The sequence below is a fragment of the Ochlerotatus camptorhynchus genome, unplaced genomic scaffold (assembly GCF_037179485.1).
Source record: "Ochlerotatus camptorhynchus isolate MF236.1 unplaced genomic scaffold, CSIRO-AGI_Acam_v1.1 ptg000010l, whole genome shotgun sequence".
Lineage (NCBI taxonomy): Eukaryota > Metazoa > Arthropoda > Insecta > Diptera > Culicidae > Ochlerotatus > Ochlerotatus camptorhynchus.
In genome coordinates, this window is record NW_027040502.1 from 1 (window position 1) to 19860 (window position 19860).

Below are 19860 nucleotides of genomic sequence, written 5' to 3' on the forward strand. Positions count from 1 at the left end.
TGTGGGTGGGGGAACCAACTGCAGACACGATCTCTCGCATTTCGTTTCCTGGTTGCAACTACAATCTTCAGGAGACATCAACGAGGACGAGATTATGGTATCTTTCGACGTCACAGCTCTTTTTCCCAGCGTACCGGTCAAGGAAGCGATCAACCATTTGGAGGACTGGCTATTAACACAACGAGAGGATGCAGCATGGAGAAACAAGGTTCGGACGTACCTTAAGCTGACCCGCCTTTGTATGGAAGAGAACTACTTCTCTTTCCGAGGTAACTTCTACAAGCAGACGAAAGGAGCCCCAATGGGAAACCCCCTATCCCCCTTCTTGTGTGAACTTTTCATGGCCAACTTGGAGACAATCCTGAAGGAGAAAGGACTATTACCAAACCGTTGGTGGAGGTTTGTTGACGATATCTTCAGCGTAGTTAAACGGGAAGCCCTTCCACAAATTTTAGATGAGATCAACAGAATTCATAAGGATATCAAATTCACTCACGAGGTAGAAAAAGACGGGAAACTCGCATTTCTCGATCTTCTAGTCATCAGGGAATCGTCATCATCTTCCTCGCTTGAATACGAAATTTACAGGAAACCAACAAGCACCAAAAGAGTTATCCCCTATACTTCCAACCATTCGTTCCAGCAGAAAATGGCCGCCTTTCACCACATGATTCACCGAATGCAGACTCTTCCACTCAGCGATACAGGAAAGGTTAAAGAATTACAGTACATCTTCGAAACAGCAAGACTCAACGGATACAAGGAGACCACAATCCAGGCAATCATCGATAAAAAAGCGAGAATTCTACAAAGAAGATTATTTACAACCCTCACCACAGCACCTGAACCATTGAAACGAGTGTCCGTTCCATTTGATCAAGATATTACTTGTAAACTAAGACCACAGTTAAAACAATTCGGATTAGATTTAGTTTTCACCAGTAGACATAACCAGTTGAAATCATTGTTAGGATCCACTAAAGACCCAGTTAATGTTTTAGGTAAAGCAGGCGTATATAAAATAAGCTGTAATCATTGTAACAAAGTATATGTAGGACAAACCAAGAGAACTTTAGCAACTAGATTTAAAGAACATATAGCGGAGGTTAATAAGGCCAAAAAGCAAGAAGAAAAAGGCCTAACATATGATTTCAAATCAAAGGTTGCAGAACACATCTTCACAGAGGACCACCAACTATCGACGGAGGACATAACGATTTTACGAACCGTATCTACACCATGGAAATTGGATGTTGCAGAAAGCCTCGAGATCAACAAACAACGTAATTCAACTTTACTCAACAGGGATCAAGGAAACGGACACACATGGCTTTTCAAGTTACTACCTAGGACACATCAACGAGTAAGCAGCGGAGTACCTGGTCCTATAGAAAATTAAATTTAAGTTTACCTAGTTTCTAAGTGAAAATGTACCTGTGTTAATATATATTCGGTAAATGCGATGTTTTTCTTCAGTCGAGTATTAGTACAAGACACTGAAGAAGTCTGCACATTGTAGACGAAATACGCGTATCTGTCAAGGATAAGCAAATAAAGTAGTGGAATTAAATGGAAAATACTAATCCTTCTCTCTCTCATTATAATAATTTGTTGCCACGCTAAATTTAAAAACGGTCAAAAGTAGGATATTTTTTAAAGCTAAAAAAGTTTACAGCAGACAGTACACCTCTAAAACTAATCGCATTCCCACTGACTTCAACGTTAATCGTTCACAATCTGTCCCATTGTGCCTACAGGAACCCTTAGTTTACCCGTAGTCATTTACACAGTTGTCAGTCTCCGTAATGTTTGTCGTTTTTATCTACGTTGAGCCCCGTGCAACTACATCGGCAGCCAAACAATCAAATCCGGACCACCCCAACGTCTGTACTACATTCGTTATGGTATTACCATAGAGATAACTCTAAGACTAGAAGGTCCCGAAATAACGTGCTCATCTTTTGGCTCAGCTCTGGTACTCTCTTCGCTCCCAAGCTAATCGATTCACCCCTCGAAACATAGGAAAAACCAATAACCCCTCATTTTAGCTGTCAAACTTTCATAGCGAATCAAAACAAACAGTGCGTAGTACTAGAATTTCGACTAGAATGGGGTACGTTAATCGTTTGCTTGGGACCAATAGGCTAGTCAAGTAGTGAGCCAATTTCAAATCGTTAGTTTCGTATTGATTGTTGGTATTACCAAGCCAACACGATTGATTCCCCATCCAGTCGAGGTTTTTTTTCACGTTAGAAATTTTCTCGACTTCCCTCGGGATTGAGTATCATCATAGAGGTAACTCTAAGACAAGAAGGTCCCGAAGAAACGTGCTCAACTGTTTGGCTCAGCTCTGGTACTCTCTTTGGTCCCAAGCTAATCGATGCACCCCTCGAAACATGGGAAAATCCACGAACCCCTTATTTTATCTGTCAAACTTTCATAGCGAATCAAAACAAATATAGTGTAGTGCTAGAATTTCGACTAAAATGGGGTACGTTAATCGATTTGCTTGGGACCAATAGGCTAGTCAAGTAGGGATCCAATTAAAAATCGTTAGTTTCCACCGGTTGGTATCATTGCGCTTGCCACAGGATATACAAATTCATGCATTGGTTGGCATAGAAAGCTCGCAATTAATAATTGTGGAAGTACATCTAGAACAGTAAGTTGAGAGCCGGAAAATCGCTCGCAAAAGAAGCGTAGAAAACCTAGACGAAGAAGAAGCAAAAGTTAATTGCCGCTTAAAATGGCAATTACAGAAGTTTTAGTGAAAAGACAACTCATCAATGCCCACGTTGAGCGTTCCATGTTTCTGGTAGAACAAATTTCTTTCAGTACAGTATTGATTAGACAAACATAATTTTAGCGGGAGCCGATAATAGCAATAACACGCTGAACTTCATCTTTGCCAAAAGGCACGAAAACAACTCAGTTCAAGCAGAAGTGAAAATTTACCCAGGCCTCGAATCGAAAGGATAATAATACCACCCCCACCACCCCAGAACCACTACTAGGTCTATTAGGTAGAGCTATACACAAAATTCTGAACAGTGAAACTTTCCTCCCAATCATCACCGGCGCACCACTCGAAACCACACCGCTTTTTAGTAGCTGTATATCGTATATTTGGCTTTCCCATTGCGTACCTACTGAATAGATGACCTAGACGACCTGAAGAAGTTGGTGAATGGTGACGAGGCACGCGGAAGGGCCACACCACCGGCACCGGCACCGGCAACGACTCGACTAGCCTAATCGGTCGAAAAGCGATGAATTGTGGGAAGTTTATGGTTTTTCATTATTGTAACCCGCTTCCGCGACGACGTTCACCCGCCATCAAGGGTGCCCTTCATGCACGTTAATCGATGGAGAAAATTGCTTTCTTTTGACGAGCTAGTTCAGACTTTCTGCAGAGCGAGTGATTGCACGGAACTTGTTTTGTTTCAGTGCAATATCAAAATCGATACCCGAACGAAACTTTAACAATAATGTTTCCATCCCTTCGATGATGTATACTGCTAATTTAGATGGCTCTACTGTAAACACGTGAATTGATATCGTTCAAGAATTTATGTTTAGACATGTGCTACAACGATATCAACAACAGAAATAACGACAAAAAATAAAGCAAAAATACGGGTGCATGTTGTTCATGATACCACAGACAAACAGACGTAACTCTTTGAAAAGTTTTTCTTGAAAACATAGTATCTCAAAACATAGGACTTTAGTAACGACATCTCTCGGGCTTCGCGCGGAAAACAAGCTTGCTCGCTAACTCGCAAACAATATTGCATCAAAGTTCTATAGAATGTATAGAAACGTCAAAGTGATCCGATGCCAGCGCTGCGGTGAGTAGTTCGTGGAACTTGAAGTAATGAAATTAGGTTGTTAGCGGAATGCTTAAATAAAACAGCAAAAAAGGGGGTTAGATTTTGATAAGTTCTTTAGTAGGAAAGACACTGATGAAGACTGCACATTGTAGTCGAAATACGTATCTGTCATGGATACTAAAATTAATTAAGTGAAATTAAATGGAAGATAACATTTTTTTCGCGGAACTTATCAAATCAACCGTTAAATGCGCGAACGAAGATAAACAATGAAGTTTTACGTCTGTTTGTCTGTGATGGTACCTAGGTGCGCTGATGCCAAGCAATCAAGTACAAAATTTCAACAGCTTATTTTCAAGTGTCAAGGGCACGCAGTCCTACCGTATTTAACGAACGAACGAACGAACCGTTTAGCGAGCGATTTTAGATTCAATAATTTAAGGGAACTCACCAACATTGTTATTGTTTCTTCTGGACTTTGAAAATTGATGTGGCGTATTTTTTTTTCGGAAAAGGGATTTCCAATATTAAATTCCATTTTTGGGCCAATCGCTTAAATTCTGGTTAGAAGTAATCAGGGATGGAAAATCATTTACATTCATTTCATGCATTCATTTACATTCATTTGCCTCGAACTTTTGGGTTGGAAACTTTTGTAGGCTTTGATATTAGCTACATCTTTTGTCAACAACTCAAATCTGTATCTCTTATACATGATGAATAAGAGCGATAAGAACCCACCATTGTTTTTCAGTGAATGTAACTTGCATTCACTGGAAAACAATAACATGTTCTGCCAGCTCTATTTCGTCATGCATAAGAGATTCAGATTTTAGGTACTAACAAAAGTTGTAGTTAATATCAAAAGCTACAAAAGCTTCATAGATCATCTTACGGTATTCTGTTGATAAAAAAAGTTAGAAGTAAATGAATGTAAATGAATGCACTAAATGAATGTAAATGATTTTCCATCCCTGGAAGTAATGTTCTTCTTCATACGTTTAATGAAACAGAATGAAATTTCATAACACAGGAAAATCAGTGAACGCTACTTCAATAAAAGCTGCCGATTTGAGCGATAGTACTACAATAGAAGAATACACAGAAAAACATTCTGAATTTTAACTGTCACGTAAAATTTCCTTTCGTTTAATTTTGAGTTATAGTTGGGATAAACATCGAAATTTCTAACAAGCTTGTATGCAATATTGTAGCTTTATGCGGTATTGTGCATACATTTACTTGAAAGATCGTGTAAAATTTCGTCAAATCTGTGCGCTATACATCGCAGAAATTTCCATGAATGAAAACGGTGTAGGCCTAAATTATTTTCCGAAAACCTAATCAAACTTTCCAGAATGCTTTCAAGTTAGCTTACAAGTTAGGATGACTGCGGCAGATATTTGGGTCTTAAAAGGGTTCACATAATTTACATCAGCTTTACGTGGGCAAGGTTCTTCATAACACAGGACAATCAATAATCCGAGAAATAGATAACACCTATACATTTGTTAGTATAATTTATTACCTATTCATTGTTCAATAAATCTTCACAGTATTCTATTATCGACATTGACTCTTGTTTTTACGAGGCCACAGTAACTAACGTTCATTTAAATGCAAATCCAATTTGCAAGTATACACACTTCATGCCGCGCAGGTAATTTATAGATATCCAGGAACAATCTGCCACACGCTGCTCTAAGCGGCAGTTTACAATGGCCAGCTTAGAAAAGTGATATCAGTTTTGCTTACAGCAATCAGATAAATCTATTCACATCAAGAAACTATCAATAAAGTATACAAATATCATATGAATTAGAAGCGTTAAAAATTGTAGACTAGCACTAGCTTAGCACGATTCAGACAGGAGACTTTTGACGTTCATATTCATCTTTGGACAGTTCGTTCAACAGTTTGTACTTCTCCGTATCGGTCAGATTGATATAGCTGTTATTATCCATCAGCTCTTTCTTAATACTGTAAACCAAATCACAGGGTAGCTCAACATTCTTTTCATTCTCTATCTGCACCTGAGTGGTGTGCACTTCTAAACTACGAATCGAAGCAGTATCGTCATTCGTTTTGGACGGCTCATCGATTTCCACCTTGGTGTGATCACCTTTGAAACCTTGCGTCAACAGTTGCACTGCAGCCGACTCCCTCGGCAGTGCTTGAATCACCGTTTTCAGCAGTTTAGGAGACTTGTCATGATTAGGATTATTTATGACCACATCCGTATCACCATCGGTGGCGTCAATACTCTGCTGAGATTCCGCTTTCTCACGAGCTGCATTCTTGCGCATCAAACTCTTGGCACGTTTCTTCAGAATGGCTTGCGCATTCGGGTAGTATACAATTGCTTCATTTAGGTCCGATTTTGACAGAACGAACAAATTCGAGAATCCTTTCGATCGGACATCAGCCGTTCGACGATTGCCTTCGGCTCCATTGATCGCCAGTAAACTGATCTCCCCAAACACCGATCCTTCATACAGCGTAGCTAACACGACATCATTTCTAGGACCACCCATAACCTGAACTTGTCCAGTTTTCACGATGTACATCTCCTTCCCAACCTCCCCCTTACGGCAAACATGATCTCCTGGTAGGAAGGTTACCGATCTCAGCTTGAGCACCAGCTCCCGAAGCAATGCTTCCTCACAATCGGCGAACAGCTGTACCTTGGACAGAGTCTGAATGTGAACCGATATCGCAATATCGGTCTTCAAATTAGCCGGCAGAGCATCCATAATGTGCGTCTCATCCAAGCTACGTTGCTGTTCCCAGGTGAACGTGAACCACATCTTAACCCTCCGCTGGAGATCGGTCGGCAGGTTAAGCTGTCGCATGTACTCCAACGTTTCGTCCACCAGTTGTTTGTATTCGGATTTTGATCTGGTCGCAGTAGCAATGATGTCCCGAATCTGACCGATCAGCAACGCAAATACGAATACGCCCATCAACCAGGCAGCCGTCATGAATAGGAGCTCACCTTCCTTTTCCGGTTTGGGATTCTTGCCGATGGAGGTTGCTGTTTTCGTGGCAAAGGCAAAGCACCGGACGTACGCGTGGCCTTTGTCGTTGAACACCCACCGGTTCGAACCGAGACCTACGAGACAAAGAAATAGCATTGATTAGGATGTTTGTGTTTCTAAATTCAGGTTAAAATTGTTTTGCAGATGCACACACTTAAAATAATTGAACCCCCCTCCCCATGCTCCCTACACACTTAGAAATCTCTATTTTTACACGGGACGTAATCCATCGTTGACGTAAATCATGTGTCATGTGTGTAAAAATGAAGTGTCCCAAAACCTAAGCATTAGCATATCTACGAAAAGTGTGTTTGATTGTATTGAATGTCTCGTTTCATTTAACTGATTCTTCTGTCAGAAGGGCCACTTGCATGTGTCGGTCTCAGGGCACCGAAGTTTACATGACTTTTTCGTAGTGTGTATCAAAAGTCTGGTCCACTTAGAATCCGGACACATTATTTATTCCATAGCAGTGCCTCCAGTTGTCGGATATGGAAAATTTTGACAGCGATTTGTTTTGAAAGTACACGTGTTTCAGTGTCGATTCGTGCAGTATTAAAAAAAATGAACTAGGGAAGAGCGCTACTTCGTCGTAATCGCCCATTTCCGTTCTATCGAGCAGAAATCATCAATAATATCAATGATTTCACAATGCACAAAACAATAATACGTTTGTTCCGATGCGTTAGTTTATTAGCTACAACATAAATCCTTTTAGAGCGCATTGTATGAATATTTACACTCATTGTTCTCAAAACAAAAGAAGCCTCCTAGCGCATCCCATTTTTCTCCGTCTATCTGTAGGACGAAGAAAATCTAATGGCGTTTCAATGCGTTTGGACGGAATTGAAACGCGTAGGACGAATTTAGAAGCAAGAAGCAGTGTTAGATTTTTAATAATATCTCAACATTGTTTGACTCTTTATCAAATCCAACGGTACGTATGGAAAGGTGGATAAATTTAAAAGTTATCTTTGATGAAAACATTCCATATTTTGTTCAAACCCTTTCCAAAAAGCGTGGTAAAGTGCGCGATGGAAACTTTCATAGCGAATCAAAACAAACATTGCGTAGTACTAGAATTTCGACTAGAATAGGGTACTTTAATCGTTTGCTTGGGACTAATAGCAACAATCAATACGAAACTAACGATTTTAAATTGGCTCACCACTTTAGTAGCCTATTGGTCCCAAGCAAACGATTAACGTACCCTATTCTAGTTGAAATTCTATTACTACACTATGTTTGTTTTGATTCGCTATGAAAGTTTGACAGATAACATCAGGGGTGTGTGGATTCATGCATAACATGCAGGGGTGAGTGAAATAGCTTAGGACTGCTTGGGACCGTTGTTCTGGTACTGAGTGAGCCAAAAATAATAATGATTTTCTTCGGGACCCAGTGGTCTTAGAGTTACCTCAATGCTAATAGCACAAACGAAGTGACAGACGGAGCGGCTCGAAGTTTGATTTGACGCACTTTCATTTGAAATTTTCGAGTGTACCTCACGGCAACACTATCTACTCATATGTACTAGCTTAAAGTAGTTGATGCTATTGGGGCACCGCCTGTTATCTCTTTTTCTCTAACGAAAATTGAAAGGGAAAGCCTGTTGTCAAACAGCATGTCACTATGTTGTGTTCATTGTTATCTGCACTTCTTTTGTATAATGGAAGACCATAGGCCGAAATGATTAGGGGTAAACACATCGAGTTAACGTTTGCTTAGAAGTAAACGATGTTGAGCTGTCAATGACTCGCGCTTGTTGGCGGCAATTGTTGCTAAAGATTTCATCAGTCGGTGCTCCTAACCAAAGCCACGGTCATTCGCGACCGAGAAGACATCGTTGTTGGACGCCAAACAGAACCTGCCCGTGAAAAAAACCAATGATTTTGAATGGAGATTTTTGTTGATTAGGGGTAGGAGGGGCATAGAGAGCATTCCGCACTTTGGCTCTGAATCTCCAGCTGCATGAACCAAATCAACTGATAGTAGGTTGATATTGATCCTACCACCAACCAATTTGTTCCAAACGGCCGGAAGACCAAGCTGGGGCATGGGATCCTCACTATGCTCCTCTTACACCTACCATAAAATCACAACGAAAATCGTGGTATATGAGAAATGTACAGTAAAAAAGGGGGGTTGTTAAGCATCCTAACAATAAAAAAATAAAAAAAATCACTCGACAGCTCGGATTCGTCACATCCAGACGCTGTCTCTTACGTATTCCATTTATCGCGCCGTCGCGAGTGTTTTTCGTAGTGATTAGCTGTGAAACACATCGAGTCCGCTTCTCGGTCAACCTGGGAAGCGTTCTACAGTGGATTTCGGCCTGAGGGCAACGCGGTCAGTGGAAAAACCATAATTTAATTAGTGCCATCAACAGCACAGAGACGCTATCTTCGTGTCAGCCATCGCTGCTGACGATCATACGATCGTGGTGAAAAAGCTTTCAAGTCTGCGATCGACATAAGTGAATTACGGACTGCCTATCGAAAGGCGAAGATATTTGAGGTGGTGATTCGATAACCGTCGCCGTGCGTAGTGTCGCACTGCGTGTTATTCTTTCCTGTGTGGTGCGGTGCTAATCAACCGAAGAGTGATCGTTACAGGGATAGTTTTTTCTCTCCCCTCCAGCCATGGAGCTGGATAGGGATTTTCCTCACCTCCCTGGAGACACCGGGGGAGGATCAGCAAGCTACATAGATGGATCTCATGCTGGAGCAACGTTACCCAATTACATGGACCCCCATGATGAACACGGTGAGATTGTTGTTTTGAAGTTGCAGCCTGTTACCGGTAAATTACCGGAACATCCTTTCATGCTGCGTTCATCGGTAGAGAAATGGATAAACGGAAAAATTGAAGGTGCGTTTCCGGAAGCTCAAGGACAAGCCTATGCCCTGAAAGTCAGAAGTAAGTGGCAACTCAATCGACTTCTAAACATGACCCAACTAAACGACGGTACCGCAGTAAAGGTTACTAAGCACACGGGCCTAAACAGCGTCCGTTGCGTAATTAACTGCAGGCAGATGATGAAGGTCGATGATGAAGAAGTACTGGACTACATGAAGGATCAGAAGGTGACGAGCTTCCGGCGGATTACTCGCCGGGACGGTACTGAACAGGTTAACACGGCGACAGTCATACTAACCATCGAAGGTACCAGGATGCCGGAGCATGTAGACATAGGGTATCTACGGGTGAAGACGCGGCCGTATTATCCGGCCCCGATGCTATGCTACAATTGCTTTGTTTTCGGACATACCAAGGCTCGCTGTCAACAACAGGTTCCAACATGCGGCAACTGCTCTAAGCAACATTCGATCGTTGAGGGTGTTAGGTGCACAGATAACCCGTTCTGTCCCCGCTGCAAAACCATTGAACACTCCTTGTCGAGTAGAATCTGCCCCGTTTACAAAAGCGAAGACGCTATACAGCACATCCGAATCGATAAGGGGATCTCATATCCAGCGGCGAGGAAGCTGTTTGAGGCCTCGACGAGTCAAAGATCCTATGCCGGAGTCGCTAACGCCAGTAAAGATCAGGCGTTCGCAGACCTCTCAGCGAAGTTCGATAATCTCTCCAGCCAAATGGAGGAAAAGGACCGCAAGATCGCAGCCTTGGAGGAAAGGCTGCAACAAGGACCTACGACCACTAGCAGCTCTGAAATGCATGAACTCCGACAGATGATTGCGGACCTGCGAACGGAGGCACTTCGCAAAGACGAACGTATCCAAGCCCTGGAAGCAGCCCTAAAACGGGAAAATCGAATGGACATCACACGTAAACACGGGACCATTGAGGATTTAGTCGCCAGAGTTAAGATACTTGAAGCCGCCGTCTCCAACAAAGATAAGGAGGTCACTAATCTCCGGTTAGTGAACCAACAGTACAAGGAACTCATCGCACAGTCAAAATGCCCGAAACCATCTGTACCAAGAGAAGACAAAAAAAAGGAGCATGAACAACAAAAACCCCAATCTCAGCAACCAGAAAAACCCACTGGAGCGAAGAAAAAGATACTCAAGCAGACAAGCGGTGGAGCAGATCCGAAACGACCAAAAAACCACCCTACACCGGCATACATATCTGACACCGAAGTCGAATCCCAGACTTCTCCCTCTGGAGATAAGATTACCGTCGACGAGCTCATTTCCTCGGAAGACGAGGTGATGTCCGTGGAGGGTAGCCTAACTCCAATGGAAAATTAAACCTCCGCAGTCCAGTCCGTCTTCTAACGCATCAGAACCGAATTCCCACAACCTATCCACCAAGATGCATCCTACATCAACATCATCCTCTACTGAGGTTGAGAGCTATCAACAACCAGAGCGGACTGGATCTACCCCAACTATCAAAACAACGACATCGACCTCCAACGCACCGGATAAGGCCTCGGGCAGTCGGGGCCCTGTCAGTGCAGACGCCATGGACCAACCCGAACTGGCAGACACCCCCCGACGCTCGTTGGCAAACTCCGACGAACTCCGAAACCCTACCAACACAAACGACACGACTCGTTCCACCATCCCGGTTGAGCCACGGGGCAGTCGAGGCCCCGTCGGTGCGGAAGCCTTTGCCACACCGGAACCGGCGGACAACCCCCGTCACCCTGTGGCTACCGGAAGAGGGACGGAAAAGGGAGGCAACTCCTATTCCCCTGAGGACGACGTGGGAGTCAAGACAACTCTAGCCAACACTATACATACCGAGATTCAAGAACTGACGACCAAGCTGACGAATCTACTACTGGTGGGTCCCTCAGTGAAACCTCACTTGAGTAGAATATCACCGCTTATGGGAGCAAGAGCCCATCCCCCTCTGGACTACGTGGGAGTCAAGAGGGACGAGTCTGTCCAAAAACTATCACCGAAGGATGAAGTGAGAGGGAAGAAATCTCTGGCTAACAAAGTTACCGATGCAGCCGGGAAATCCGTGCCGGCGTTCAAAAACTCAATGCCTTCTTCCGGTGGAACCCTACCGGGTTCCGCTGTCATTCGTAGTGCGACGCACAAATCAACAAAGGACGATGGAATCAGAACTCCTCAAGTGCGTAGGAGAGTAGCCAGAATCAGATCGGGAAAGGCACTTCCCATTAGTGTTCTAGTCTGTGCGGATGCCTACGACAAAATGCAGCACCAACGGCTGGGAATTCCTTCTCCGGAAGCGGGCCCCTCAAATACGCCTTCGTCAAATGAGCGAGCAAGCCACGATCGCCACAAGCACCCAACTTCACACCTACTAACAGGAACCCTCACAATGGGGAACCGTTATAGAATGCAACCAGGTCAGTCCAACGCAAGCCTACTGGAGGCTTATCCCCTCACGAAACCTCCCCGCGGTAAGAGGACACCTAAGGATCCAGTCCATTATCCTACCTCTGCAACACGGATCCCTAGAAACCCAACGAACAAACTGTCAAAAAAACCACCGCTTGCTATACAGTGGAATATGAACGGCTTTTATAACAACCTTCCAGACTTAGAAAACCTAGTTCGTGATCAGATGCCCTCCATCCTGGCCATCCAAGAGGTCCACCGGGCCACCGTCAGCGGCATGAATCGTACGCTGGGCGGTCAATACCAGTGGACCTTAAAGAGAAACGAAAACATATTCCACTCAGCGGCAATCGGGGTCCTGGCACCAACACCGTTTTCGACCATACATCTAGACACAGACCTCCCAATCGTGGCGGTCAGACTCGAACACCCATTCCCGATTTCAGTTGTTTCCGCTTACCTTCCATGCGGGAAGATGCACAACCTTAAACAACACCTCAGCGATCTGCTTCAAGACCTCGAACGACCCATTCTGGTACTTGGGGATATGAACGGCCATCATCCAGCATGGGGAAGCCCAAAAACCAACCCCAGAGGCTCTACACTTATGGAAGTTGCAGAAGCCTCGGATCTCGTCGTTCTTAACGACGGGTCCATCACTTTCACCAGCGGACAGAGGGAATCCTCTGTAGACGTATCTCTTGCAAGCGCCAGCGTTGTCAGCAGGCTCCTCTGGAATGCCGAGGATGATCCCATGGGCAGTGACCATTACCCACTGGTAATCCAACTCGATGACCGACCGCAGGACACATTACGTAAACCACGATGGAAATACGACCAGGCTGACTGGTCCCTTTTTCAGAAGTCCGTCGACGCCGCATGGTCCAATTCATCACCGGGCAGTATCCAAGACTTCATTAGCTCCATCCATCAAGCGGCACTTTCATCAATTCCACGAACCAGTCCCAACCCGGGATCTAAGTCTCTACCATGGTGGTCCCCAGAGACCAAAGCAGCAGTTAAAGCCAGAAGGAAGGCTCTTCGGGCTGCTAAGCGGCTACCTTCAGACCATCCAACGAAAGAAGCGGCCATGGCCACCTACAGAGCAAAACGCAACGAGTGCCGACAAACTATCCGGTCTGCCAAGAGTTCAAGCTGGGAGCAATTTCTGGACAGCATTAATGCTGACCAGACGGCCACTGACCTGTGGGTTAAGGTCAACGCATTAAGTGGCAAACGGAAAAGCCGCGGAATGGCCATCCGGATAGATGGTACCACCACTAGAGACCCTGATAAGATCGCCCACGCTATGGGGGAATATTTTGCTTCTCTCTCGGCCATTGACGGGTACGATGATCGCTTTCGTCGTGTTAAAAACCTTTCGACACACTCCTTGGACAGCATCTACATCCCAGAGGATGAACTACCGCTGGAGATCAATCGGCCTTTCAGTCCACGGGAACTTGACCTAGCTCTATCCAAGGCTACCGGGAAATCGACCGGCCCAGATGACGTCGGGTACCCCATGCTAAAATACCTATCACCGGAATGCAAGACCACACTCCTCAGACTTCTCAATAGAGAATGGCTGGATAATTCCATCCCAGAAGACTGGAGACACAGCCTAGTCGTCCCGATCCCGAAGCAGGGCACCTCGGGTCGCGAACCGAAGGACTTCCGGCCGATATCTTTGACATGTTGCGTCAGTAAGGTGCTGGAGAGAATGGTCAACCGTAGACTCGTGCTCTACTTGGAGAGTAACGGCTACATTGACCACCGCCAGCACGCTTTCCGTCCTGGACACGGAGCCGGGACCTACTTCGCCACTTTGAACCAGGTACTTCGAGACGCGAGAGATTCTGACCAGCATGCTGAACTCGCTACGCTAGACATCTCTAAGGCTTATAACAGGACATGGACACCCGACATTCTTGCTCAACTCACGGACTGGGGTCTGTCGGGCCACGTTCTCCATTTTTTGAAGAACTTCCTCCGACACCGTACTTTCCAGGTATGCATCGGAAACCATAGATCAAGAGGATTCCCAGAAGAGACTGGCGTTCCACAAGGTTCGGTGATCGCAGTTACGCTGTTTCTAATACGGATGAACGGAGTGTTCCACAGCTTACCCAAAGAAATATACATCTTCGTGTATGCAGACGATATCGTCTTGGTGGCGGTCGGATCCACAGTGAAGGCCCTTCGCAGAAAACTCAACGCGGCCACGAATGCAGTTCTACGCTGGACTAAATCCGTCGGATTCCACCTATCGGTGGAGAAATGCGCATATACCCACATTTGTCCGTTCAATCACCAGGTGCTCCGCTCTCCTATCAGCGTCGACGGAAGGATCATGCCGTTTAAGAAGTCTATCCGCGTCCTCGGCATACGCCTGGATCGGCATTTAAACTTTGGAGACCATTTCAACGAAGTGAAAGGGAATTGCCAAACAAGAATCGGCTTGCTGCGGACATTAGCCAGGAGGCATCTAGCGAACAACCGTGCTGTCCGGATGCGCGTGGCTAAAGCGGTAGTCGATTCAAGATTAACATACGGTATAGAACTGACCTGCCTAGCTGCCGACAGGATGATTTCCCAACTGTCCCCGGTATATTATCAGGCCATTCGAATCACATCAGGTCTCCTCCCCTCCACCCCCAGGCTTGCAGCTTGCGTGGAGAGTGGAAGGTTACCCTTCGACAAATTTATCTTTGCTACCGTTTGCAAGAGGGCAGTTGGCTTCGCAGAGAAGACAACTGGAACAAGTGATGGAGTGTCCCTCCTTATGGAGGCGAACAAACTCCTGAAGGACGCCGCCGACCTGGAACTCCCCCCGGTAGCCAGGGTTCACTGGTGTGGAGCCAGGGGTTGGAACTCACCCGGACTTTCTATCGACTTGGCGATAAAGAACAGATTCCGGGCGGGAACCAACTCCCCCGCACTAGTGAGATCGGTGGCCGAACTACAATGAACCAAGTACCCAAATCACCTAGCAAGATACACTGACGGATCTCGAACAGGCGGAAGGGTAGGCATTGGGATATCCGATCCGGAGCTACGCACCTTCTACCGACTTCCGGACCCTTGCAGCGTTTTCTCTGCTGAAGCTGCCGCCATACTAGTAGCCGCCACCTCGCCTACCAACAAACCTGTCGCCATATTCTCTGATTCAGCCAGCGTACTAACAGCTCTTCAGTCCGATACAGCCAAGCACCCTTGGATCCAGGCTATCCAGAAGCTCGCTCACAAAGGAACAACTTTCATCTGGATCCCAGGACACTGCGGGATCAGAGGAAATGAGGAAGCGGATCATCTGGCGGCATCCGGAAGACAGGCAAACCTCTATACCCAAAAGGTCCCTGCTCAAGACATCAAGCGGTGGATCGTGACTTCAGTATGGAATTGCTGGACAAATGAATGGCTGCGATCTCAAGATCTGTTTATCCGGAAAATTAAAGGGGATACCAGAAGATGGGATGATCCGCCTGAACACCGATCTCAAGTAATTTTATCGCGGCTGAGAACCGGTCATACCAAAGCCTCTCATAACATGGGAGGCGGAGGTCCTTTTAGGAAGCAATGCGAGACTTGCAATGTACCACATACAGTGGAACATTTCCTATGCAACTGCCCCCAGTACTATGGACCACGCATCCAATACGGGATCTCAGCAAGCGTCAGGGACACCCTGAGATATGACCCCTCTAGCACCACAGCGCTCTTCTCATTTCTGCGGGAGACAGGATTGATCAACCAAATTTGATATATGACCCAATATGGACCCAAGCAACGACAACGGACAAAGGATTGAACTACTATTGGCAAAAACCACTGACTCAAAACGGACGAGCGACTATATTAAGATGATGCACGAATAAGGACACGAAAATGGACGGATGATGGCATAAAATTACGCACAGCGACAACAATGGAACTGAACACGGAAAACTACTACACATAAAAGCAAAATCATTACAATAATCGGACACAAGACCACGCGACGACAATGGATTATGACAAGGACCAACTACTAGATACACCGCAAGTTACCTGAATATCTGCCAACAAAATTAACTCCGTTATTATAACTCTGTCCAACACAATTGTACCCTGTACAGTCAGGGGGGCCTCTCTCCGAAGCCCTCTATCCCTTTTAAGTGACGAACCAGCCAGTGGCTGAAAGTCACTCTAATAAAGAAAAAAAAAAAAAAAAAAAAAACAATAAAAAAATTGATTTTTCTCGAACAAAATTGATCTCATCAAATTAATTTTCATTGATAATTGTTTCGTTAAAAACGAAATTTATTTTTTCTCCCGTCCAATAATTTAACAATAAATTTTTAATGTGCCCAAAATTCAACCGTAAAAATCATTGTAATTTCGTTATTTAACTATATTTTTTTGCGGCCATACTCGGTATGCATTCGCTCCTCCGTAGCGGAACCGGAAGCTCTCGACGAGGGCGATCTGAAGGAGGAAAATTTACTCCAAAATCATGTCGAGATCCATCGAATCAAAGAGGCGATCGACGTGCTGGAGGTGAGAATGAAGGAGGATCGGATGGAACCGATTTTTTTTTAAATTTATTACGGCTAAATATGCTGTATGTCAAGCGTTTGAGCATGATTGCGGTACGATGCTCTATTCTGGACCGGTCTACTAGACGTGAAAAAACTAGTCATTATACCTGCTACGTGTATCGTGTTACCTGAAGACGAGGAGGGAATCTTCGGATACATGGAGGAGGACTTCAGAAATGAGGAAGCTCGTATGCGAGGACAAAAGTGTTACATCTGCAAGAAACGGTATGCAAACGTTTTGTGTTGCGCGAAGAAGTGCTTCCGTGCATTTCATACGCCTTGTGGGATGCAGAATGAGTGCCTGTCGCATTACGTGCATACGTTCCAGTCGTGGTGCGATAAGCACGTAGAGCTGGTGGGTAAGGTGAAATACTCCGAGACCGAAAAGACGAACCACTGCTCGTTTCTTCGAATGGCAAATAAATCAGTCTGGAGGAACTGGTCAAGAAGATTCCACTCGAGATTCCACTGCCACGAGGAACTTCCGTCGAAAAATTGCTTCGAGCCAAACCGGTCGTAAGGCTCGAGAAGCTCAGCTCGGAAAAGATCAAATCATTGACTTCTTCGGACAATGAAGACGGAGCATCCTCCTCCGGATCGTCAACCGTGTGAAGTTAAACAAAAAGTAGTGCCGAAAATCGATGGTAGAATTGCAGTCGATCAAAGAGGTCATCCGTTCCGACACGGACACGCTAACGGATGCCTCGGTGGGACAGGAAATCGTGCGTCCCAAGACGCCTTACAGAAATCTTTTGAAAAGCTAATTGAAGCTTTTTGGGTCGAAACCCGACCCACGAAAACGGTCCCTCAGCGAGTCTGATACGGAGTACGTTACAGCGAAGAAAATTAGGTTGATTTAATTTTAATGGCGACCTTCCTTAGACGGCGAATTTTCCAGCGCTAGTCAGGTCTTTCCCACGGCGCAGTAGATTACTGCCAACGGTGCCACCTCAGTGGGAATGCGATTCGAAACCGGGTTGATGTTGATGCTCAAAAGTGAGAAAATGTTCCGGATTTCACATATTAAGCGAATGTCAGCTGGTATCACGTTGCTTGCAGGTACTGAGGGAGAACCTTCCAAAACTTCTAGTGTTTGGACTGGTGGTATAGAGATTGCTAAAGTATGATTGTGTCAGTGATTTGTTTTCATCGGGAAAATTTTTCGCTATGAAGTTTTTTTTTCTCCCGATGAAAACATTTTGCGTATACGTATACGTGACGTAGTGTGCGTACGATAAACGTCAGCAATCACTATGCACAAATAATGCACCTGAAACCGACGGAGAATCGCAAGTGCTGTGATCACTGTGATTGGTCAGGCAGAAGGAAAGAAGTCAGCACTTTCATTATCACGACGTTCTTATGCATAATCTAGTGTGACGAAACGTTGGATCATGCGTAAGAACACCGTGAGAACGAAAGTGTCGACTACATTCCTTCTGCCGCACCTATAGTAACGCACACGGTTCCCGCGCTGACTGTTCCTTACTTTCTCACTCTAATCAAAATTTCCTTCGATGAGTGAGAAAACAGCTCCCCGTCAACGCGAGCGAGAACGCGAGTTGCCAGATCATTGCACACAAAACCAACTTGAATTAATTCAAAACAAAAATACTAACGAACCTGGCGGTGAGGGGCGGAAGGTGGACTAAAATTCTATTACTGAGAACCACATTATTTTAATTATTTTCTTCGGAGAAAGTCGTCTGTCACTTCGTTTGTGCTAATAGGCTAGTCAAGTGGTGAGCCAGTTTAAAATCGTTAGTTTCGTATTGATTGTTGGTGGTACCACGATAAAAGGTGGATTTCGCCCGCAAATCCGCCCAATCAAACAAACAAAAATCGCCAATGATCAAGCGGAAGTTAAATGAAAATGGATGGCTTGATGAACAAATATTGATATCATGTATGGCTTCATCTCCGCTCTTCTTTAGCACCCAGTTGGTGCAAAGGATATCCGGAATTGGTTCAAGAGATATCTGGAGTTTATTCCAACATTGCAAAAACATGGCCGCTGAAGTTGACCAGTCCAGTGTGCGCCAGATGAGTAATTTAATAAATTTTTATGAAAGTACTATCAAATATCTTAATTTTGACTAAATTACATTTTTCTTACGTCAAATCAATAACGAAAAACACCTGGATTTATGTGTCCGGATTATAAGTGGACCAGACTTTATATAGTTAGAGGAATAAACTCCAGATATCTCTTGAACCAATTCCGGATATCCTTTGCACCAACTGGGTGCTAAAGAAGAGCGGAGATGAAGCCATACATGATATCAATATCGCACGGAACTTTGAGGCGATGGTGAAAACGTTCTTCACACTGAAAGCTGAAGTCAAGCTGATTGGACTTGTCATTAATGCACATTAGACGAAATAGAATCCAGAGGAAGCCAGTAAGGTTTCAAAAATCGGAAGAAAATTCTAAAGGGTGTCCCACATCGAATTGCATCACGGAAAAAACGCTGTAGAAAATTACCTAGTTGACCAATCCTTTTCAAACTTTCAGACAATAAAATATAACCCATCAGTAAACTTTTGACATATTTATTTCATTCAACTTCAATACCATAACCGTACGCTCGCACCTTACGCTTAACCATAGAGGTAACTCTAAGACCACTGGGTCCCGAAGAAAATCATTATTATTTTTGGCTCACTCAGTACCAGAACAACGGTCCCAAGCAGTCCCAAGCTATTTCACTCACCCCTGCATGTTCTGCATGAATCCACACACCCCTGATGTTATTTGTCAAACTTTCACAGCGAATCAAAACAAACATAGTGGAGTAATAGAATTTCAACTAGAATAGGGTACGTTAATCGTTTGCTTGGGACCAAAAGGCTACTAAAGTGGTGAGCCAATTTAAAATCGTTAGTTTCGTATTGATTGTTGGCTTAACTCCACTCATTCGGTTCTGTACAACATCTGGATGCAGCTTCTTCTGTACGGAAACCCACTTTTTCTTCATGTCTTCCTCAGATTTGACCTCCTTGGGATGCTTCCGTAGTGCCTGCCTCATAATAAAGGGCGAACACGAAATTATTACGACACATTCAACAGGGCATAACTTTTTTTCCATTGGGTAAAAATCAACCAAATTTTGCACACTTGATG

The 19860-nt window shown here is 44.5% G+C and overlaps 2 protein-coding genes across 2 annotated transcripts in view; one reads left to right on the forward strand and one right to left on the reverse strand.

The window, feature by feature from the left end:
* Window positions 1–5413: 5413 nt before the first annotated feature.
* The window catches only part of LOC135700153 (cyclic nucleotide-gated cation channel beta-3-like), a 47375-nt gene continuing 32928 nt past the window's right edge, over window positions 5414–19860 (reverse strand). The window contains exon 7 of the mRNA XM_065220575.1: window positions 5414–6945. Coding sequence (XP_065076647.1) covers window positions 5696–6945 — 1250 coding nt within the window. The 3' untranslated portion in view covers window positions 5414–5695. The remainder of the gene's footprint in view (window positions 6946–19860) is intronic.
* Window positions 9820–11245, forward strand: LOC135700177 (uncharacterized). The gene has a single exon (XM_065220599.1). It carries the CDS (start codon window positions 9820–9822, stop codon window positions 11086–11088), a length of 1269 nt encoding a protein of 422 aa, XP_065076671.1. The 3' UTR covers window positions 11089–11245.

Coding starts and splice junctions, on each gene's coding strand:
- LOC135700177 (XM_065220599.1), top strand. CDS start 9,820: ATGACCCAACTAAACGACGGTACCGCAGTAAAGGTTACTAAGCACACG.